This window comes from Botryllus schlosseri, chromosome 6 (assembly GCF_051294905.1).
Source record: "Botryllus schlosseri isolate E-star chromosome 6, Bs_hap1, whole genome shotgun sequence".
Lineage (NCBI taxonomy): Eukaryota > Metazoa > Chordata > Ascidiacea > Stolidobranchia > Styelidae > Botryllus > Botryllus schlosseri.
The window spans coordinates 22,971,495-22,995,666 of NC_137241.1; the positions used below are offsets into that span (position 1 = coordinate 22,971,495).

The 24,172-nt window shown below is 43.2% G+C and overlaps 1 protein-coding gene across 3 annotated transcripts; it reads left to right on the plus strand.

Annotated features, from left to right (window-relative positions):
* Positions 1-3: 3 nt before the first annotated feature.
* LOC145441602 (uncharacterized) lies at positions 4-22,487 on the plus strand. Of its 3 annotated transcripts, none has more exons than XM_080319506.1 (25): positions 4-155; positions 222-282; positions 339-523; positions 589-679; positions 1,635-1,820; positions 2,199-2,333; positions 2,417-2,530; positions 2,911-3,078; positions 3,148-3,222; positions 4,142-4,359; positions 4,802-4,892; positions 4,952-4,976; positions 5,034-5,144; positions 6,959-7,131; positions 7,193-7,318; positions 8,723-8,762; positions 9,475-9,505; positions 9,569-9,618; positions 9,700-9,813; positions 10,280-10,464; positions 11,914-11,992; positions 19,693-19,906; positions 20,764-20,951; positions 21,012-21,094; positions 21,842-22,487. In XM_080319506.1, the coding sequence occupies exons 1-25, from the start codon at positions 4-6 to the stop codon at positions 22,313-22,315; spliced, it is 3,369 nt and encodes a 1,122-aa protein (XP_080175632.1). In that variant the 3' UTR covers positions 22,316-22,487. The 3 variants fall into 3 exon arrangements, with proteins under 3 accessions (XP_080175632.1, XP_080175633.1, XP_080175634.1); XM_080319507.1 differs by having other exon boundaries at positions 7,004-7,131; XM_080319508.1 differs by lacking the exon at positions 5,034-5,144.
* The last annotated feature ends 1,685 nt before the right edge of the window (positions 22,488-24,172 follow it).

Sequence of the window (24,172 nt, forward strand, 5' to 3'; positions counted from 1 at the left end):
AAGATGTCGGATGCAAAAATGGATACCACTCTCTCATTAGACCATGCATATAGCAGGCATTGGTCCGAATCGTACAAGACTGAAACCAGCCACGCAAAGCCAATACAATGGCTACTACCGGCATGCCGAAGAAATTCTCATTTCAAACACACAGCGTAAGACGACATTCGCTTATGGCGTTATTACTGTAGTGTTTATCATTTTCATATCTATTTTCCCAGCTTCGGTCAGAGATATTCATCACAAAACATCAATTTGAGCAGCGATGGGTCGGAGGATGAGGTATTGACATAATCTCTGCAAATTGCCCGATTTCGTTGAACTTATTTTCGTTGTAGATCGACGTTGAATCACTTGATGAAGTGATGTCACCTCACACTCCCGGCAGGACATACGACGTGCAGCGAGCCAGACTTCATATGAATGAAACAGAACGCTTTACTACACAATCATTGTCGCTGCCAGGGAAACATTCGACTTTAGGAGGGAGGTCTGAAGACGATTGGGAGTCTTCTCTATCAAAGTGAGGGAACAAATTATTACAAGTTCTGTTTGTGTGAAATATTCTAGTTTTACTGCCATTTTTAGATCATCATGGAGTGCAACGCAAGCAAAAATCTATGCAAAAGTACTGAAAGTTTTGGAAGATGAGAAGCTTGCTAGATTAGCATATAAGGGAGTGAGTGTTCTGTTGATTTCATGTTTTAACCTAAAATCAGTTGTGACCTTCAACGTAACCATGAATAACACATCGGAGCTAGTATTTTAGGTACACCCAGTGTATAATGCGATGCACAAGGAACAATGTGCTGCAATGAGCAGATAGGAGGTTGTCAAAACTACAAGTTTGGGGCTTATCAATCTGGCATTCACGTCAACCTGGTATTACTAGCATTCTGGCCCGACAACAGTGATCAGATACCATTTTTATGCACCTTTGCTCTTTCATTCTCTCTTATTGTAATGCATTCTTCGCTGGGTGAAGATACAACAGAAACAGAACTGAGGTTCGCTTTAGCAACTGTCCAAACCATGGCCCGTCAAAGAGTCAGAAATGAATGGAAATGATTCACTCGTTTCCCCAGAATTGCGAGAAAATGAACTTCCTACGAAAACAAGGAAATTTCATAAAATTGCAATGATATGGTACACACTTGGAAACTGATTTAATGAGGAAAGTAGTCGTGATAATTTTTACTTCGAAAGCAGATCTGGAATTGACTTCTTGATGAAGCGTGTCGTGTTGAACACCGCATCCAAGTGTAGTTGATTGAACATGTTTAATTTAATCTGTCGTATTTGAGTGTGATCAATAACCCCCGGTAACCTCATCAAGCAACATCCTCTCGATCATGGCGTGCAGCTGATGTTCCAACTTTCTTCCCGACGTTCTACCTGTAACCGTGGCTGAAAATTAAGTGTTAGTGGAGAATTTGTGATATAATTGTGAGATATGTATTGTTGAACTTTTCGCTCTCGTGATTACTTTGATCCTCACTCGTATTTTCTAGGGTTGCTTGTTTTCCGTCATTTTTATTCTTCACTGACTGACAGTACAGATTTCCTTGTTGCCAAACTAGGCCTACATGTGAACAATAAGCCAGGATAATCAATTCGCTTTCCTTCTGTTTCAGATTAACAACGAGCCGATAGCTCGACGGTTATCGTTGGATCGCTCGGCTGCGTGCTTGAGGAGACACTACGCCGAGTTTTCGTGGGATCAAAAGTTGACGCAGTGGCTCCACTCGCTGCTTCTGAACAAACTGCCGCCAGAAATGTTGGCGTGCTATTTGGATCTTGTGCAAACGCTACGTTCCAAAGTACTTGCAATCTTTTTCGGAATAGAACCGCAACACTGTAACTGTGATCACGACGATGTGCCATATAATCTTTCATAGCCTGGATCTTTACGCTCAACAATTTTTTAGTGGGTTTTGTGTTTCTTTCACCCACTGATTTATTTCACACAGTATTGAAATTTCAGACAGAGGACAGGAATGATCATGTTTCATATATTTTCTTTTGTTTGATGTAGTAATTTGAAAGATTGACTTTTGTTCAAGTTTTGATAGCACCTTTTCTCTTACGGGGACAGATCTATGACATTTTTCAGCGTGGCGTGGTGTACCGTGCCTGTTGTGTTTCTAAACTGTTCTTAGCTTAATGGGATTATCCATGTTTTGAATTGTTATTGATAGGCGCCGACTTTGGTGGAGAGAATGATCATGCAAACGTCCGCAGAATCCAACATGGTGGGATCCAGTTCTTTGCATATCCTACTGAAACGGCCATGGGATCCGACGCTCGTCAAATATCCTCTCGCACCAAAGCAGGTACTGCAAAAGATTGCGAACGGGGATATCGTTACGACATTGTCGTTTTATTTGAAACCTCACCAACGTTGTTTAAACGGCAGAGATTGCATGAACCTCCTATCATCTTGACTATTCCGAATTCACCATACGCTCCTTCACCGACCATGGCACACCGCAGAAGGTTCTGGAATTCTCATCTGTCTCAGTTAGGCAAGGTAAGTGGTAAAATGCATGGTCGCGGATTTTGATATATTTCAACAGGTTGATTCGTCGGCCCGTTTAAGGTTATTCGACAAAATTCAATGTTGACTAATAGGCATAAATGTATCATTATATTTCTTATTGGGAGCACTCCGTCTTGGACCCATAATTCTGGCAGCTGACTCAATTTCGATATCCTCATACTGAAATGATGTGTCGAGTGAATTCTTTGGTAAAGCAAGACATAGGTACATGAGCGGTCAGTGGGCATAGACTGTTGAGTGTTGAGGCGCCAATAGTTAGTTTTAAACGTAGTAGGTACTTGTAAAATCCTGGTACTAAAATTGTGCTATACACTCGACTAGGAATATATTAATTAAGATATGTGTTTTAGGTTATCTGCCTTTCTTCGCCGGAGAGCACGCCTGGAATGACGGTTTTATCTTTTGTTGAGCAACTGGCCGCGGCGGCCAGATCGAAAATCGAAACCTTGAGAAACAAATATCCTTCCAGACCTGTTGTCTTGTTAGGGTGGCACACAGCCAGCGTGCTCAGCTGCCACGTAAGTTCTCCGCGGTGACTATTATCTCTTGTGGTCTCCATTCACTAAAATTATCTTGGATTCTTGTAGGTTTCACTCGTGGAAAAAGTGTCTGCGGTTATTTGTTTGGGATTCCCTACCAAGACGATGAATGGGCCCAGAGCGGTGAGTTGTAAGCGAAGTATATTTTACATATAATTGAAACCGAATAACATACCGACAGCTGCACATGAGATGCAAAGAATATGAATCTGTTTCTAGTGGAATGCTACTGATTTCCATGGTTCTCTGGCATGGACAATAGTTGAAAACGGATTAGATTTGTTGGAATCCACTGAAACTATGGTTTTTGAGCAAAACCAGAATTCAGCTGATTTTGATTACAAACATAAAATCCAGTTGATGGTACATGCGACAATTCCATTGTTACACGAATCGCTGCTGTTAGCCTACAGTTTCTGCCCTGAATTTTTCAACCGGTTGATTGTGGAAAATCATTTACGTGTCTCTGGGGTCACCAGAAATCGGCCTTGATATCGACATCCGTAGCCAAATAGATGCATTTCACAGAGCACATTCGACTTGTCAATGCTCCTCTCAAGGACTGGGTAAAACGATTGAGTACTTGAATCCACGTCGGGCATCAATTTTAGAGATTCGAGTCGACATGTGATAGTCATTTTATTCTTAGTAACAAAAATATACGTCTTTACACCAATAGTAGTATTTTGAAAATAAAAATTTATTTTCTTTACTCAATTTCCACTGCTGGAGCATCAAAACCTCGGCTAGTCGTATCTATTAGAAAACATGAGCTGGGAGACTGCGAATATTCACAGAGCATTGTTTCAGCCAAATAGTCGCAAAGCGCTACGAAATAGTCATGGGTCCAGTCCGGAAATACATAACTTTTTTAGGCTATGGGTACCTGGCATCATTTTCTTTGCAGTTCCCTGGTATAATAGGCGGTTATTAAATAATTGTGTCAGGTACTCGATTTTGCTCTGTCTGTCCTACCTGCCTTCCTTCCCCTTGGAATAGTTTAGCCTCGACACAGTGCTTACATAATCTGGTATTCGTGCAGACGGTCGACGACATACTGTGCGACATGACGACGCCTACGCTGTTTGTGGTCGGGGAGAATTCCGATTCTTGCGATATCGATAAGATGGAGGATTTTCGGGAGCAACTTCTGACGCAGTGCGAGACCTATCTGTTGGCGATACCCGGAGCCGACGACTCGTTGCGAGTCAGCGAAAAAGTGAAAAAGCGAGCGTTAGTGACGCAGCGCATGGTGGACAGGTGCGGGGAAGTATTAATCCAAGTATTTGGCCATTTCCGCCTTGTGCTATCCGAAAGAAATTAAGTGTGTGAAGATTAGGTTAGCCTACGTGAAAAAGTTGATAATTCTGTAACCTTAACGGTACTTTGTAGTTGGAATTTGACAACATTTGACCAAACTCCTACTCCCGCTAGTATGTGTTTCCCCATCCCCGCCTTCAAGGCGTTCTAAAATTTTTGTGACTCCATCGACACAAAACTTAACGAAACTCCGCTACTCTAATTCCACAGTCCTGGTATCGAGTGTTCACCTGTAATTCCGGAACACGCGAAATATCATGAATTTGGATTTTGTTAGCCGACTAGCATGCGTGCACTGGTTGTATTGAGACATTGCCGACATCTAGACACGGTTTGCTGCAAAGTCGCCCCATTTTTAATTCTTCCATTTGCTACGTTGTAGGATGGCGCTGGATTACGTATCAAAATTCTTCTCGGAAGTTTTAATAAAGAGCTCGGTGGGTTGGAATGTAGAAAATCCTGTCGGAAACAAGGTAGGCAATGCGGTAAACGTGCCTTTCTTGTAATCATCTTTTTTTCTCATTTTTTGCAGGGCAGCAGCGGTTCGTATTCTAAAAGTAAGTGTGGCGTGTTTTGTTGCGTCTGCGACGCATTGTGACTTGTCTTTGGTGCAGGGAGACGTAAAAGTTCGGAGGACTTTGAGCTTAACATGTCGAAACGGCGGAGGCTTTCTTCCGCAACCAATGCAAGGATTTTAGAAGTGCTCGCCAGTCAATCTGCGCGTGGTAAACATTGTACATTTATTTGGGTGACTAGCGCCAGTGTTGAGATGACTCGAGACACCATTTTCGAATGAATTAACCTCAGTCATCAATACTAAGTTTTCATTTACTGGATTCCATTTTTATGTACTTTTTTTTGGTATTATTAACTTCATCAGCATGGCCCTGACCTTGAAATATCATTACCACCAATATAGGTATCGTTTGCGTTAAACTAGCTCCGCGTATTTCAATGTCCGTGTATCACACATGTAAGAATCCAACTCAGGCTATATGCCAGATTTCAAATAGGATTTTCGAGGGCAATATAATGGGTGATAGTTTTAGAATAATGGGCTACTAAAAACGCCTACTTTCCGGCTATTTGGAAGATGGTGGTTCAATTCGAATCCACAGTGAATGACGGGAGGGATGTTGAACAGAGAGGTCCATATAGCCCCAAACACAGAAATATATCTATCATTCAGTGGAATGATTATTGACTATAAATGAGGTTTAACTGGGAACTAAATTTCACCGAGATTGAATTGTGCTTCTGCAGTATCTGGATTGCCTTGTGAACACCATTCCCAGCAACTTACAGAAATAATCCTCGACTCGATGTAAGTGTCTTAGTAGATTTGAAGTGGCGTGAAATCAAGTTTGCTGTATCTGCATCTGCACATTGACTCAAACGGAAAATATTTGATGACTGAACTAGCGACTCGACTTGAAACATATTGAAATGACCTGACTTGACCGAAGTCTATACTTGTAGCGTCTCGAAACGACTTGTGACCAAACCCGAAACCACCAACCTGACTCCGCCTCTGACACAAAGCAACCACCAGCTCTTTTTTTGAGTCTTTAAACTTGATAGCGCATCAAGAAAATCATGCTGTACAGATGAATATTAGCCTATGGTAATTGTAGGAATTTGGTTAGCTTCATTCTACTTGTTACAATACATCGAAAGACTGCATGCCGCTGCAGACATGTTCTCCTTGTATGAATAAATGCATACTTCAAAGATTCATAGCCGTAAATCGGTTCGATACAACTCCTGTCCACTGTTGACAGCTAACATCCGGTCCAAGGGAAATTCTGATGGGAATGGTAATTGATAGAGTCAGACGAATGGCCTGATTCGTAAAACTGGTATCCGTGGCTACCCCGCTTGATGGTCAGCATGGAGGGGTGGGGCAAGACTTGAACACCGTATAGGCTGTTTCTACACCTTTCTTGCCCTAAGGGATAGGCACGTCATGCACGCATGGTATGCATATGCACAGATCGTGTGTCGGCGTAGTGCGTACCATGCGTTGCTGCGTGACTGTGTGTATATGCCGCAAAAACTGCAAGGACAAAAATACAATCGTCGTAATCATGTTAATTGCTTCAACCCTGCCCTCTGTACTTGTACACTGTACAGCTAACATAGACGATGCCAAGCAGCAAGGACAAAAATACAATCGTCGTAATCCAGTTAATTGCTTCAACCCTGCCCTCTGTACAGATAGCAAGACGATGCCCCGTTCCAGTGTAATCCTAGTCTACGTACTGACGGAGAGACATTAGCAACTCAACTAAAAGTGCTACTTATCATTGATTACCACTCCGACGAACCTTCAATATACATTGACGCGCATAACTGTGGACGTCTGGACGAGCAGAGTAGTCGCATTTATTATTGCGGTGCCGACCGCCGACAGCCGAGCCCTCTGCACATCTACGATACTATGACGTCGCATAACATCCCGCGCGATAGCCTCGGGAGCGAATCACGCCTGTCTTGCGCGTTTTTAATTGTAGGCTATCACCACTTCCTGTGTTTATAGGGTCCCGCGCACCCGTGCAAGGCGTGTCATATAATCTTCAAACAGGATCCTTGGCCGGGATGACCAAGGTGCCCAACGTGCTGGGCAGGTCCGCGGCGGCCGACCCGAACTCTCACAAGTCCAAGGGAAGAGGCCGAAACCAGGCGCGCAGCATTACCATCGATCTCGCCAAGGTAGAAATTCTCGACTTTGCTGTTATGTCCAGGGGACTGACGACGCGGTTTCTTCGTTCAGGACACCAAATCGCAGTTGAAACGGCCGAAAACGTTCGGCGCCGCCCCCGACTCGAGTCTGCTCGCGACAAACAGTCAAACTGAAGAGGCTGTTGCTACCATTCTGGCCAACGACTTTCCGTCGGAAGTGAGTGAATTTCTACTCCGCCCTGTAGCAGAGTTGACAACTAGAATATTTCCAGCTTTTCCAAATTAGATTAGAATTAGAATTATAGCTACAGTTACTTCCAAATTGAATTAGAATTATAGCTACAATCAGCTCCAAATTAAATTAGAATTGGAATTATAGCTACAGTCAGCTCCAAATTTGATTAAAATTGGAATTATAGCTGCAGTTAGTTCCAAATTTGATTAGAATTAGCATTACAGCTACAGTTTGTTCCAAATTAGATTAGAATTATAGCTACAGTTAGTTCCAAATCGGATTAGAATTGGAATTATAGCAACAGTCAGGTTCCAAATTAGATTAAAATTGGAATTATAGATACAGTCAGCTCCAAACTAGATTAGAATTATAGCAACAGTTGGTTCCAAATTTGATTAGAATTGGAATTATAGCAACAGTCAGGTTCCAAATTAGATTAGAATTGGAATTATAGATACAGTCAGCTCCAAACTAGATTAGAATTATAGCAACAGTTGGTTCCAAATTTGATTAGAATTGGAATTATAGCAACAGTCAGGTTCCAAATTAGATTAGAATTGGAATTATAGCAACAGTCAGGTTCCAAATTAGATTAGAATTGGAATTATAGATACAGTCAGCTCCAAACTAGATTAGAATTATAGCAACAGTTGGTTCCAAATTTGATTAGAATTGGAATTATAGCAACAGTCAGGTTCCAAATTAGATTAGAATTGGAATTATAGATACAGTCAGCTCCAAACTAGATTAGAATTATAGCAACAGTTGGTTCCAAATTTGATTAGAATTGGAATTATAGCAACAGTCAGGTTCCAAATTAGATTAGAATTGGAATTATAGATACAGTCAGCTCCAAACTAGATTAGAATTATAGCAACAGTTGGTTCCAAATTTGATTAGAATTGGAATTATAGCAACAGTCAGGTTCCAAATTAGATTAGAATTGGAATTATAGATACAGTCAGCTCCAAACTAGATTAGAATTATAGCAACAGTTGGTTCCAAATTTGATTAGAATTGGAATTATAGCAACAGTAGGTTCCAGATTCGAATTAGTATCATTGAACTCGCGAAAACTTGGAAATTGAATCAGGCTCTGCTCATGTCAAATCAGACTTCTTCCTCTTATAAGCAAGAGAACGGCGAATGTCTGTGTATGTGCAATGTGTACTGTGCAGCAAGATTGGCTCGTTCCGCACTATACAGTTCTCCCGTCGCATTTTCAGGAAAACCAGAGATCAGATTAGAATTGGTATTACAGAAATGAAACACTTCACAAATAGACGAAAATTAGAATTAACCTCGTTGGTAGGCTAGAATTATCTGGTTGTCAAGGTCTGCGCTGTAATCAATGTTGCGACATTTTTGTTTTTCTTTGCATTTCAGGAGAACTTGCCGGTTTCGATCAGCGCGCCGAAAGCGAACGGTACGTGTTTAGGCAGTATTCTGTGCTTGTTTTTGCTTCCCTGCGTTATCGCTAACATCGTCGTCAACAACAAGGGTCGCCTTGTTTTCCTTTTCGCGTTCTGTCGGTTGTCGTTTGTATGCGTTAGCGTTTCTAAATTGGCGAGAACGCGTGGGCGCTTGAGAAGTTTCTGGCGGATTTGTATCTTCCGGTACATCGCGACGCGGTGCGCCGATTAAATATATACGTGAACGGATCGGGCCTTACGTGGCGGTGTTGATAAAATTGTCGAGGCGTGCACGCGCCGACATTGTGACCGTACCTTGCGCGGTAAAGTTGTTATTGTTGCTGTTCTTGTTTAGATGGATCGAAACTATAATTATAGCTGAAAATATCACTTAGTGCAAAGCGGCATGTTAATTAAGTGTTTGGAAAAATCTGACTTCATTAGACCATTTAAATCATTACAATGTACATTGGATTCCTATTTGAGTGCCCAACCCTATGCTATCTACTAGACTCGTGTTCGAAGTCGATCGTGACAAGAAAACCATTCGTAATACGAATTTGGATTTCGCGCGAGGCATACACGTACGCGCAACTCCGTATACGGATTAGAAATTACGATATTCACACTCAACGCCGTCGTGAATCATCCGAAGATGGTTTTTTTACGTTTAGTCAGTGTCTGGCCGCTACTCAATGCATTTCAACTCGATTTATTCTGTTACAGCCCAGCCCGCGAAGCCTGAAATTACCGCGTCGTGAGTATTCCGAATATTTTGATCACAATTAGCTGGGCACTCACTCAGTTCGTTGGTATTCAGGAAAAACAGCAATGACGGAATCGCGACCTCGTCATCGTCCCACGCGAATGGTGAGTGCGCGATTCGCTTAGCCGTAGAAGCACATTTCGTTGTTCATGGACGGAGTCGTTTGACGCTATTTGCCCTTTCAGCGTCGGCCGCGAGCGCTTTCCAGCCCGCGAACGCGCGCCGGCCCGCGTACAACAACGTGAAGTTTAAGAGCACGGTCGTTAGCAAAAGCACGACGCCGACCACGTCACAACAAGGTGACCGAATTTGAAAATCTCTGTAGAGGTTAAAGTTGTCAGCGTTGCTATTACATTAGAAGTCAATTTACGCAGCAATTGCTCGATAGGGGTGTTAAAAAAAGACTCTTTTCTCAAATTGTACTGGCTACTTTATAAAATTGTTAGGTCACCTAATCAAATTTGGTTCAATTCCAAGCAGTAGCCGCATTGCTACAGGAGAAAGTTTATTTTACTTATTATGTAAAATTAAAATTGTTAGGACGTCTATAGAAACGATGCTTACCAAATTTGGCTCTAATTCAACCAGCGGAAGCGAAGTTATTGCCGTCGAAAAATTTGGATTTGAATAAAATAGTATTTACGGTGGGCAGCCTTATAATAAATAATTGAAGAATTTGCCACCGTAAATACTATATTACCGAACATATCTGGCATCTGCAGTTATGGTTCGGCGGACGGCGAACTCAACGTCTGACCGTTTCAGATTCTGGCGCCTACAGCACGATCAACACGAAGGAATGGGCGGGAATATTCGATACCGCCGCGAAAAGCCCGGCGTCCGCCGTGTCGGACTTTCCGCGGAAATACCCGTACTTGCCTACCGCGGCTGCGGAGGCGGCCAATCGCCTGTCTTCGAGAAGTCGGAAGGAAGAGAGGGAGACGATGCAGGTGAACGAATTTGCCTTTCGCCTTCACGGCGGGGACTTGGTATTCTGTAATAACTGACCGCGCGTGGGCGTGTTCGTAACATCGTAACCGCTATCGCAACGTGAATGTGACATCATCATGCCCGGAACTGGACGTTTGAGGGAAGTGGCGTCTTGTTGCTGGCTGATGGAAGAGTTCCACAACTGGAAAGTTTTCAACTTTCTCATGTTATAATATAATTACAGCTGCACAGCTCTGTTCAAATTATATTGTAAATAGAATTATAACTACGCAGTTCTTTTCAAGTTACATTAGAATTAGAATTATAACTACGCAGTTCGGTTCAAATTAGATTAGAATTAGAATTATAACTATGCAGTTCTTTTCAAAATAGATTAGAATTGGAATTGTAGCTACAAAGTTTTTCCAAATCAGAACGTAATCAGAATTATGGCTACGTTTTTCCAAATTAGGTTGTAGTTAGGATTCTAGCTACACAATTTTTAAAAAATCAGATTACAATTAGAATAAGAGCTGTACAAATCTTTCCAAATCAGATTATAATTAGAATTATAGGTACACGGTTCTTTCCAAATCAGATTATAATTAGAATTATAGCTACATGGTTCTTTTCAAATTAGATTAGAATTAGAATTATAGCTGTACGGTTCTTTTCAAATTAGATTAGAATTAGAATTATAGCTGTACGGTTCTTTTCAAATTAGATTAGAATTAGAATTATAGCTACTAAGTTTTTTTCAAATTATATTATAATTAGAATTATAGCTACAAAGTTTTTTTCAAATTATATTATAATTAGAATTATAACTACGTAGTTCTTTTCAAATTAGATAAGAATTAGAATTACTGAATTCCCGAAACGTAGATATTGAGGTAAATTCCTGATTGGAACGATGTGAAATGAAAAATCCAGTGCATTTTATATCGAATAAGAATCCATTCTCATAAGCACGAAAATGACAAATGTTTGTGCACCAATCTTGGCTCGTTTTGCACTATCCTGTTCTGTAGGATTTCAGGAAAACCAAGAATTGGATTAGTATTAAGGTTTGGCCATATCAACTTCACAAGTCTGAATCTAGTTACAAAATTAACGTTAATTCATATTCGATCCAAATCGGGGAGCCAAAATATGCAAACACACTTTTTTCAACTGCAAATCGGCTGTGCAGATTCGTGCAGGCTATGGTCTCGCGTAACGCATACCCCGCCTCGGACGCAGCAGACACTCCCTTATTCGGCCATCGCCCGCCGACCTTTGATATCCCGACGCAGCGGGAGCGTTATGTCGCTGACTTGCCTTGTTTACACCGCATATCATCCATTCCGGGCATACCCGCCGGCATTCCGCTGATAAGCGCCGGGCGCGCGGAATCGCAAGTCGCAACAACGCCCGTCAGCCGTACCCCTGTGACTCGCGGCGCGGAATAACGCGCATTCTTACCGCAGGCCACCGCCATACTGGAGAAGCTAACCAGCGGCATCGACAACGACCAGGAACGCGACAATCAGTCTGGACCCACTCGAGGTAAGTGGAGATCGGTAATGCGACGCGCGGTATTCGGCGGGAAGCTGGCCGCGCGCCCGAATTCCGCGTATCGGCCCGCGGAAGTCTCGAATTCTTCCGCGAGCGCGGCTGCGTTCCCGCGATAAGAACCCTGAGAATTGTTTTACTGTATTTGGAAGCGGTATTTGATTGCTTCTTGCACGAGACGGCGCGCAGAATGTTGTTGTCGACAATGTCGCAATTCATGTCGTAGGGCTCGGATCCGAATCTATAGTGTCTATCGTCATGATGCGATTGGAGTTTTGATAGTCAATGTTTCTGATTCTTGAAATTGTAATTTCGATACTCCTTGCCCCGACGTCATTGCCTTGAAGCTTGGTCGGCGTGTCATAGCGCAAGAGATATAGCGCAAACCTACGCGCGTACATAAGAGCATCATTTCTGTGAAGTAGCGAGAAACTCGCAGCATTGGCTGATAGCGTAAGAAATCGGCGTACCAAATTATTATCTTGAACGAGATGCGTTATTTCTTTGCGGTCGCAAAAAGGAACGTATTTGAACTTAACGCATCATCAAATTCGGTTATGACGTCGTAATGAGCGATATTCCGTCAATCACTCAGGCACTCGATTTCGCCCAACCCTAGTCGGCTGTTCGGACTTGTATCGGTGATTTACAACCGCGGCTCCTGGCCAGCCTTCCTGCGGATCTCATTGGCCTCGGAACATTCCTCAAAAATATATTAGACAGTTGTATTTGTTGTTGTTTCTATGAATAGTTGCCGGCAATTTCTGTATATGAAAGTCAAAATAACGGATCTATCTTATGCCTAAGCCGCTCAAGGCCGTATTCTGGAAAGCGGGAAGAGAATTCCTGCAGACCAGCGTCGAACTCCATGGGTGAATACCTGTCTCATAAGGATATGTCTTGAATTCTACTGATGATAGACCTTTATAGATTACCTCCGTGAAGAGCGCGTGTTCATTGTCCGTGCAATTACACTATCATCAAAATAACGGCTATTACTCTAGAATAAATCGCAATAAGTCTGATATTCCTCGGCGTATATTCCCCCGCGAACTGGCGCAATAAGTGTATGTAGGTATGAAGAGCTATAACACACGACATATATAATACGTTGTGGTAATGATCTGCATATTTAATGAATCACACTCACGGTCTGCTTTTATCAATGCTAAAATAATCGATATAGAATCTGTAGAAGTCTATGCACATTAGGGCTCTTCGAAAATGACTTTTTTTCTCAAATCGTACTGGCTACTGGATAAAATTGTTAGGTTACCTAATTTAAGCCTACACACAAAATTTGGATTTGAATAAAATAGTATTTACGGTGACCGATTCTTTGTTTAGTTATTATAGTTGTGCTCACCGTAAATACTATTTTATTCAAATCCGAATTTTTCGACGGCAATAACTCCGCTTTCAGTGGTTGGAATTGAACCAAATTTGGTGAGCATCGTTTCTATAGACAGCCTAACACTTTCATGGGGTGAACAGAACATTTTCAAATTTTTTATTTATTTTAATAGAAACTTTCTTCTCCTGTAGCAAAGCGGTTACTGGCTGGAATTGAACCAAATTTTGTGTGTAGGCTTAAATTAGGTAACCTAACAATTTTATCAAGTAGCCAGTACGATTTGAGAAAAAAAGTCATTTTTGAAGAGCCCAATTGCGCATTGCACAATGTGCAATGTGCAATTGTGCATGCTTTTGAATTGGCCGGATGGTGAGATCTGAAGGTACATGAGCACTTTAAAATCTTAATTTGAGTATTTTCATGCGGCTCCACACCTACTCTGAAGTTTGAAATGCGTCTCCGGGGCGAACCACTGCTTTAGATTGTTGCGAAGTTGGCATGTATGCCACGAAATCGCGTGATTGAGCGGCCTGACGATCTTTGCCCGACCCTGGACAGCTGCTTTTCTCGTCACGCGCGAAATTGTCGTCAGTCATCAAAACAGCCGCTCCCGCAAATTTCAGTTTTGAATCTGGCGCGGTTTGATGGCGCGAGCGCAGTTACTCACGCGACCTTTGCGCCCCGGCTCGTGTTTTGTCTCGGGTTCGGTTACCGCGATATCGGGCGATTATGTCGGGCGCCGTTTCATGGTGGACAGATACGGCGGAGGCGCGACAATATGTTTTGTAATGCTCAGGCTGATTCAGTTGCTCGTCAATTTTGAAGCGACGTTTTCGTTTTGTCGAATACACCGTCTGGGGCGCGCGATAGCATCAAACGACTCTAACCGTTGGTTGACGCAAAAATTTTATGTTACGCCTTTAGTGGAGAGACTTGAAACCTGGCAGAGCGATCTACGGAGTGTTTTCACTGCTTGTCTTCTCTATGAATATCACGCAGTACACGCACCACAACCAATATCACTGGACGGACCTCGCTCAGATCTGCACTGTAAACGAAAATCGTGTATTTCGTCAATTTTCAACCTAACCTAGGTATAGGGTTCAAATTATGTGGACGGCATTTTCTGGTGCGAAATTTTGCTTTCACACCCATTCCCTCGGTGAAAACGATTCTAATTATCTTGAGATATACCCCAGATTGTGTTTTTCTGTACCACCAAGGTGCGAAAATCTGGTACAAGCTCGTAAACAGAACATCTTAGATATCTCTCAATTTAAGGTTTGGTGTATTGCAATCGTTTTCACCCATTGTATTGGATGTGAGATAATAATTTGGTAACAGAAAATGGCGACGGCGTGATGTACACCCTCTCTGTGGAGGAAATCTGGTTAATTCTCTTCGCTACCAGCCGTTCGTTACGGTGTATGTGGTAGCCTTGAAAAGGAATGGTATACTTCCTCGGAACTTGACTTTCTCTTCGAGGATCTCGATAGCCATTTTGACCGGCTTGCAGCATTTCCGGAGTTGATTGATCACCCGCTTAATCTCGGTGGATTTATATCCGTTACTTACGCTTGCGACCATTTCAACCCGCCCGGGTTGCGTGCCTTATATGCCATCATAGTCAATGATTGCGATTCTAGCGATCACGCAGGCCCGCTAATCCTTGTTGACAAGTCGAGCCGACGCCTATTGCACGCCCATCATCGTGACTGTTATGTGTTATACCATACGCATGCAAGCCTGAAACAAAAGGCAACGAAGAGGACAACGTTCTTACTAGCAACATTTCACCGCGCGTTGCTTATAGCCTTAGGTTAACGCTGTGATGCACGCACACTAAGCCGGTGACATCAACTCGCATTGTAGCTCGGTAATGGTAAGGAATTACGCTATCGCCATGAATGCAGCGTAATTAATCACCGCGGATTTGCTACCGCGTTCAATAGGCTGTCAATTCGGATTACGTCGACTCGCTTTGGAATTTCGCTTATATAATGCCCCGTTTAATTTAGTAGAACGTAGTCTGTGACCATTTGCGTCGAAATTGTATCGCCCTGCGATTCAAGTTTAATCTTCTTGAAACAATTGCTAATCTGCTGTGACATGTGTCGAAAACTAGCGCTTTGTATTTCGAAAACTGTCGAACACAAGACGAGCATAAAACATATCCGCGCGGTCGGTTTGAAATGCGTTCAGCCGGCTTAAAAACTTGTTTGGGGTTCTTCCAACGCAGCTGCGCTGCCGTATTCCGGTGTTGTGGTACGGAAGCGCGGTTGTTGGACGGGTTAAGGTTTCACTTCCAAAAACAACGCTAATCTGTACCCACGGAGATTTACAGGAGGCTGTGTTACACGTCGATAACAAGTGATTTGGACTTGTAACTTGAAACTGCGGGCGAGTGAGTTTTCCGACTAGAGGAAACGTAGTAGGACCGGAAGTGGTTAAAGTAGGAGTGACATTGTAAATTTATTCTCGGGACCTTGTAGAAGTAGCCGTTTCGAAGTAGCGCAGGTGGGCAAAAGCTACTTGAGTACTCAAAAAAGTAGAAGTACTTCGTTGTTGGCCACATGTGACTAGAATGCTCCCATGCTCTATTTGATTAGCAATACTACTGCGCTTGGTCGCCAAATTTCAAATTTGTATCCACAAACGCATGCCGCGGCGCGGGCCAGCTGTTGCGGCGGCACGCGCAATAAATCACCGGCCGCGGAAACGGCCGATCTATTTCCAGTTGAAGAGTTGATGCCCTCGATGAACACACGTTGCGATATTTCCCGAACTGCGCGCGCGGTTCCTCGTGTTTGAGGTGAAAGTTCGGTCGGTCGAGCCATGCGTCGCAGGTAATTATTACGGTTTGCGGAAGCGATCTGTTGAACCTTCCATCGGCGGTGTTTGGCCTCCGCGTGAACCGCGGGATGATTAGCCTTGATCCGGGCGTGATTGCGCGTTTCAACGTTGCGATGCCGGCGGTTATGTCACGCTGCGCTGCGATCTGTGGAAATGTCTGGGCATAGGCGAAAGCGGCAGTGAATGATTTTCTCGGTAATACCAAGCGACGCGGAATCACGCGGCTCTGTATTGCGGAGATGGTTCAATAGGGTAATACCCAAAAACTCAAAAAGATCATAGAAGAAATACTAGAAAAAGACCTAGCAAACGATGCAATCCTATACAATGATGAAGCAAAAGGAATAGACTGGATTTTCATGACAATATACAAAAAGGCAATAATAAACCTAAAAATAAGCTTAGATATAGACATTTAAACAACCAAAAAATCGGAGACCAAAAACTAGACAAGAAAATCCTACGAAAAGTTAAAAAACGCCTGGAAAGCGTAGAAGACAATAAAAACGTGTCTAGAATAATCGAAAAAATAGAGAGACAACTTGATAGATTAGGAAAATAACAAAGGGAAAAAAAAAAGAGGGCCAAAAATGGGGAGGAAAAGTAGTACAAAAACCCAGCAAACGCTCGCGACAGGTGGGCAGCGTTTGAAACGCGAGTGGGAATATCACACCCCTACACCCACTCCAAATATTGGAACGATTGGAATAGTTGGTTGTACTAAGGTATGAAAAACCTAAACAGCCACCGTGAAAGGAAAATAAGAGGGAAAAGGAAAAAAAAGAATGAGAAAAATAAAGAAGAAACCGTTACTTTAATTTAAATACTGTTCAAATCCTTTAGTTAAAAATGAAAATAAAATAAAACAAGACGAACCCTAAAACCCCCAGACCGGAGCAGGCGCCTTAATCAGATGAGAGAGGCCCTGTGAAAGTCTGGGTCTCCGGAGAGCCGCATAAAAAAAAAATGAGCATCGTTTCTATAGACAGCCTAACACTTTCAAACCAAATTTTGTGTGTAGGCTTAAATTGGGTAACCTAACAATTTTATCAAGTAGCCAGTAAGATTTGAGAAAAAAAGTCATTTTTGAAGAGCCCTAATGTACAATTGAAAATTTCGAGTCGGGTACGCAGAATTCGCGTGTGTTACTGGTCGCCGGCGCGAAAGTAACATAAATTTGATGATTTTGAAAATAGGGGGTCCGAGCCCCTAAACCTGACGACGACTTTGTCTTTACCATTCAAAGACATGTTTCTACAGCAACGAGAATAATTATTCTGGCCATGATCAAAATTTACTAACAAGTCGTTGCAATATTGATCAATTGAGTACAAAATTAATACTTGGCCATATATATATATATATATACTAAGCCATATCTTATACCGAAAAGAGCCATATATGGCTCGCGAGCCATAGCTTCCCGACCACTGCACTAGAGTGTTAGTTGTAAGGAAATAATGAACACTTAAGTTGTTGGAATGACTCGAACGTCTCGTGACAGTTTCATGTCCGAATACGGCTAGCCGGCAACTATTGCAAATCTCGAACCGGATGAAATGTCCGGATCGGTTTTAATTTACGAATGAAATTTTTTGCAAGAACGCACCATTTCGATGACTTGAAAATGGTCTAAATTTGAGGCTCAGTACAGAACCGGCAGGCGTTTGCGATTTTGTCTGAACAGGAGTATGAAAGAGGGGTGATTAATATAGACAGGAACTTGTCTCAAACTCGGTTTGCGCATGCGATTTGAAATGACTCTGAATAGCGATGTGCTACTCGGTGCAACGTTCTGAAATCCTATCCGATAGCCCACCGGTGAAAGCCTTGTCCTGTGTGCGATGCCTTGTACAGTCGGGCTTGGCACATAAACAAAACTCTTGAAAAAGAAAAGGGACCAGTAATGTATCCTCATAACTTTCTCTGTTATGCACTAGATGACTAGAGCATTCCAAAACGCTGATGAACTACACGTGCATGTGGTCGCTACTCGCTATGCACTAGGGCTGTTCAAAAATAACTTTTTTTTCGGATTCCATCCAGTCACTGATTAAATTGTCAGGTTACCCTAAAAAACGCTGCACACCAAATTTGGTTCAATTCTAACAAGTATAGGACTCCGCAGATCCAATTAAAATTTTTAATTTATTATGGAAAATTTAAAAAAAGAAAATAAAATTTTTCTGCCAACCTCATGAAATTGTTGAGCTTTCTTCAAAGACGTTGCAAAACAAATTTAAGTCAATTCCGACCAGTAAAAGCGGAGTTATGTGAGTTTTTCGATGATAATCCTTAGATTATCCTTGATTGGTGAATAATCCGCGATTCATCAACGAAAAACTCACATAACTCCGCTTTTACTGGTCGGAATTGACTTAAATTTGTTTTGCAACGTTTTTTTTTTAATTTGTAATAATAAATTAGAAATTTTAATTGAATCTGCGGAGCCCTATACTTGTTAGAATTGAACCAATTTTGGTGTGCAGCGTTTTTTAGGGTAACCTGACAATTTAATCAGTGACTGGCTGGAATCCAGGAAAAAAAAGTTATTTTTGAACAGCCCTACTATACACATGTTGAGGGCATGTTGTCACCGGCCGAACCAATTGCCTCGGCAATTTCGGAGACGAAAACGTCACGAATCTAATCTGCGTGATCATGTTCAAGGATCGGAAATATCTCTGTATCAAGGTCGTGAACTCCCTTCGCCGATTCTTGTCTCACAATTTGACCTTAACGTTAATCCCCGTTGCGGAAGCCACAGTCTTCGCAACCCGCATCCTGTGTTTCTGTGTATTGTATGACCCGCCATGCCATACGTATCATGTTTGTGTGTGGCAGGGAAAACGCGTCAACGCGGTGTAGGTGTGTAGTGTGTGTACAAGCTACAAATTTCCGCATTATTGCGGCCTGGGTTAAGTCTACACCTACCACAGACATGCACGGCGCGCCAACGCTATCGCGAAGCCCGATCGCTTTCGAAGTGTCACCGCTTGGGTCACGCGAGAGGCCAAGTCTCGTCCGGCGTGTCGATATTTCCCCTAATCTCGGGTCGTCGCGATACGCCTATAGGCGAGATTGCCTGCGATAAGGCGGTTCGTGAACTCGGCGCAAATTGAGAGGAATAGCAGAGCGCGCGCGGCACCTGAATATTGTGTTTATATTACCTGTAGAGAAATCATACTTAGCCTATAAACTTGTTATCGATTCAGGGTCGCGCGATATGTAAAGTTCACGGAAGTGTCACGTCGCCGTACGGCGAGAGAGAGATAGCGTCCAGTTACGAGAGGATTTCATATTTCGGAATCCGAACCCATTATTGATTTGGTGTCAAGTCTAAATCCGAATCGTGGCAACACACCACAAAATAGATTTGATTTAAATTGCCGACATTTCGCTCTACAACTGCATCGACAACTAGAATTATCTTTTCGTCCAATTGTGATAGCACCCGATCCATCGGTAACAGCGTTTTCGTATTCAGCCGCTACGCTGCAGCGACGGCATACCCACGACACGGGGACATTTATCACCGCCACCCGCGGTCGCGGGCGCGTTCGCACGCGCGGCGGTTCCGCGGGGGCGCGCGACGCGGCTTCAAAGCGCCGCAAGACTACCTTGATGGAGCGGACGGCGCCGGTTTTTCCGCAAAAGGCAGTCCAGCAGCTGGGCAATATGAAGCCGGAGGCGGTGACGAGGTATTGTTTGTTTTTGCCGAAATCCCTCTTTGATGTCGTCGTTTTGTGGTTTCTTCAATGATCTGAACGAAAATTCGTGTATTTCGCCGATTTACACCCTAGCGTAGGGCGTAAATAAGGTAAACTCCACTTTCAGGAACCAAGTTGTACTTTCACGCCTTGTGTGAGAAAATTAGTAAAGTACGATACACCAATTCTTATGGAGAGATTACGTACGGATGTAGTGGGTTCTGTTGGAGTGGTACACGACGAAACTCGAAAAAGTTGGTGCCCGTAAGCATAGCCTACTATGTTCCTGGAGTATATCTCCATAAGGATTGGTGCGTTTGACACATTTTCACCCATTGGAAGGGCGTGAAAGCAAAACTTCGAGTATCACTGATAATGACGTCATAAGAACATGAATGACGTGGAATGATCAGATATGTACCTTTCATGCGACCACAAAGGAAATAGCGCCGGTTTTACATCGTGGTAAAAATAATTTCGAATTCCTACGATCATGCCTATTTCGTGGCACTATGTGACAATGCCGTGGGTGAAATACGCCTTAACACAAATGCGATTTCCACAAACGCGCGTAGCTTTGTGTTGATACTCGGTATGCTGTGTATATCATGAATCGAGGCCATTGGAAAATAGAATCGAAACTATATATTTCTCGATGAATTTTAACTTCTTACTGCAAAGGGGCAAAAAATTTCAGTACTCGAAAAGATCGACTTGGACCGTTACAATTAATTACGATTAACGTTGAATATCAACACGAGCAACTTTGACCACCCCAGCGTCGAATGTACGGTACACGTACAATCGTACATCGTACAGGCAGACGCAAAAACGCAGTCCTTTTCAAGATACGTGGTGTCGTCCGGAATCGGCACCGTTCTCAGCGGCACGGCGTCCAGGGTGGTCGCGGTTACTGCCGCCAACGCGTCCACCGCTCCCGTCGCTACCTTACGGCCTGTGGTGCCGTTGACCAAAGTCGCTGCGAAGCCCACGCTTCTGCCCGTGTACTCCTTCACGCCGCCTTCGTCCGGCACAAGTAAGCTGAATCGTCGCGACGTGTTGGCCGACAGCGTTAATTGGGTTTTGACTGTCGCAGGCATTAGAGTACCGCAGAGTTTCGCCTCCGCTAACACTTCCAAAGGAGCTTTTACCGTCGTGCCGACGAAGCCAGCGCAACAGGTAGGCTGTGATGCGTCTGTCAATACGCCATGTTCTTTTCGATTCTCTACTAGTTGCTAATTACCCGTGGCGGAGTGCTCAAGTATCTCTTGCCTATACTTGCACTGCTGTCTTATGACGCTCTGCATTTTGGGAAGTAGAAAGTATTTTTGGGATGAGTCTGCGTCGCTTTTACGAACGAAATTGTCACGGGAACCGTGTGAAACAGCCGACTTACGTTGGTGACTGAATATACCTTTGAAGATTGTGCTTCTTCGTGGTTTCGTTAGTCGCTGGGATACATCTTGCTATTATGAAAGCGGCCACTGCCGATTGCCCGGTAAAGTATGCGACCCTTGACCGAGTTTTCTTTTAGAAACAACTTACTTGCACACTTTAAAGTGTAAATTTATGGCGTGACTTCTAGCCGAGTAGCAACGGTCTTAGACAAACGGTTCCCATCAGTAATGTTAATAAGTCCGTGTTTCCTTTATTAAGTTGTTCCGCGACGTGCTTCTAAATTTGGTAAGCTGATTACAATTTGAGCATAGAAACATTCACAATTGATTAGCACTAGATAACTGGCATTTCTATCTAATTAACATACTCTGACAACTAGACTTGCAAGATGTACAAGTCTGCTCCAACGACATCCAGGTTGAAACCCAACGACTTTGACCCTCTCTGACATTCGCCCGTCCCAGATTTCTATTTTGGATAAGCATATGGTTTCACACGATTGTATAATATACGTAAATCTCGCGATAGGTATCCGTAAAGAAGCCGGCCAAAGTCATCGTGGGCCAGAGGCTGCCCGTTAAATTCCCGGGGGCCGTGCCGGGCTCCAGCTACACTTTCGTGACTATACCCGCCCTGACCGGCCCGCCCCTCCCCGCCGCCGGCTCGAAGAAAGTGGCCGTGCAGGCGAGGCTGAAGAAAGACCCGGTCCGGTACTCTGTCATGGCGCGCAGCAGTACGGGCTTCACGAAGGCGCCGATTCTGGTGTCCACCAACGCAGGCGCGGCGCAATCGCAGCCCGTCACCATTTCCATACCGGGGAAAACAGTCCCGGTGAGAACTACGATTATCAGACCCGGCGGGGCGATTTCGACTGCAGCTAGTAAGCCGGGCACGCCTCTGACGTCACCGTCTGTCGTGCTGCAGAAGCTTTGGAACGATACTGTGGCGGAGGTGGGCGGCGCCGCGGCTAACGCGAATGCGAGTCAAGAGAAGAAGGCTTGAACCTGTTGGTGGATTGGTTGGAAGGCGCAAACACTTGCAGTGATTACTTCGCGTTTTATGTGATGGCCTACAGCTTGGTAGCTCTGATGTGTTCGTCTGTGGTTATAAGAACGAACATCTGGCAAATCGTCAATTATATTGCTTGGAAATACACTCTTCCTTTCTCTGTCTACTTGGGGTTTTGTGGAACATTTGTAGGGTCGAGGTATCGCAAATTCGTCGTTCAGTTTGGTGCAGGTAACTTTCATTGTAGGAGAGGTTAACAATGGAATCGGGACTTGGCGGCCCCTAATTTGGATGCATTAGTATATTGCTACATACAAAGTGTCGTATATTACAATTTACGCTCGTATTCAGCGACACAATAATTTTCGAATTTATAAATGCGATATGAATGCGTCGATTTATTATAATAGTTAGTAGGCCTACAATTCAATGGTCGCATTCACTGACAAGCGTAGGAGTGCAATACGGCGCGTTTGATCACGTCTTGTCAACTATCTGGACGGAAAGTTTCCTAGCATGATCATCTCACTAGAGGCGTTGCTTCTCAACTTTTAAGAGCTCACGGACCGTCAGTTTCAAAAAATACTCGGCGGACCAAAATGCAATCACGATAAAGTATGAAACCGTTTTTTGCATGTATGGTACTAGGGCAGCGGTTTTCAACCTTTTTTGGACATGCGCCTCCCTTGGCGATGGTCAAAGAAATTGCGGCTCCATGACCCCCCTGCAGAGATGAGCATGGATTAGGATTAGGTTTTGAAAAAACAGGATTTGTGAAATTTTGTCGGATTTGGATTAGACATTTTTTTCAGAACGGATTAGAATTTGGATTGGATTGACCTATTTTCTGGGAGATCGAAATGTCGCGCGGCGAATGGCGACAAACTTTATTCAGATCAGTTATTAATGTACTTATGGCTACTAAGTTATCTTGAATCAAGTGAATCGTTAGTTGTGAACAGAGGTGGTCAAAGTAGTCATCGTCGCTACTCAGGTAGAAGTAGAAGTAACGCCGAAATTTCTACTCAAGTAGAAGTGGTGGTTCACAAGTAAGTAAGTAGGTATTTTACGCCTATTTTTGCCTACAAAACAGAAAACTGTCAAGTAGAAGTAGAAGTAGCCTAAAATCATAACTACTTAAAAGTAGTGTGAGTAGGCAAAATCTACTTCAAATACTTCAAAAAGTAGAAGTACTTCGTTACTAACCACCTCTGGTTGTGAAAGAAACTTTTCGAATCCCTCCATTGCATAAATTAGTATTTTTTTCTGAATTTCCAGTTGGAATAGGATTAGGATTGGACATGGACTTGAATATGTAAAAGTTATGGATTAGGATTTGGATTTGGATTTGAAGGTTCGGATTTGGATTGGATTAGGACATAGAAATTTCAAATCCGCTCATCTCTGCCCCCCTGCACTTATCGTCATGTCAAAAAGAGCACATCATCTAATACAGAGGTAGGCAACCTTTTTGCTAATCACGGCCGCATTTCTATTACTTATGTAGCCTAAGGCCTCATTCCAGGGCATAGCCGTAATGAACTAACTGTACCCAAAATGTCTATGTTAATCTGTCAATATCCATTCCCCGTGAACTCCGGACTATTCTACTTTTCATTCTATTGTACGCACCGAAATCGCGAGTGGCAATGTTGTGAATAGTTGCTGGCATTGCATATTGTTTCGAGGAGCGCGAAAATTTTTCACATTCACGAATGAATTCCGTAATTAATAGTAGCAATATCACATATTACTATCAAATATTTATCCTTTATCATCCCATGTGATCAGATTCACCGGTGGGGTTCATGGAGGGAGTGCTTTCGAAAATTTAGGGCAAGTTATAAATGA

Coding starts and splice junctions, on each gene's coding strand:
- LOC145441602 (XM_080319506.1), top strand. CDS start 4: ATGTCGGATGCAAAAATGGATACCACTCTCTCATTAGACCATGCATAT. Junction 3,079..3,147: donor CCAGCGTGCTCAGCTGCCAC/GTAAGTTCTCCG, acceptor GGATTCTTGTAG/GTTTCACTCGTGGAAAAAGT. Junction 4,360..4,801: donor ACGCAGCGCATGGTGGACAG/GTGCGGGGAAGT, acceptor GCTACGTTGTAG/GATGGCGCTGGATTACGTAT.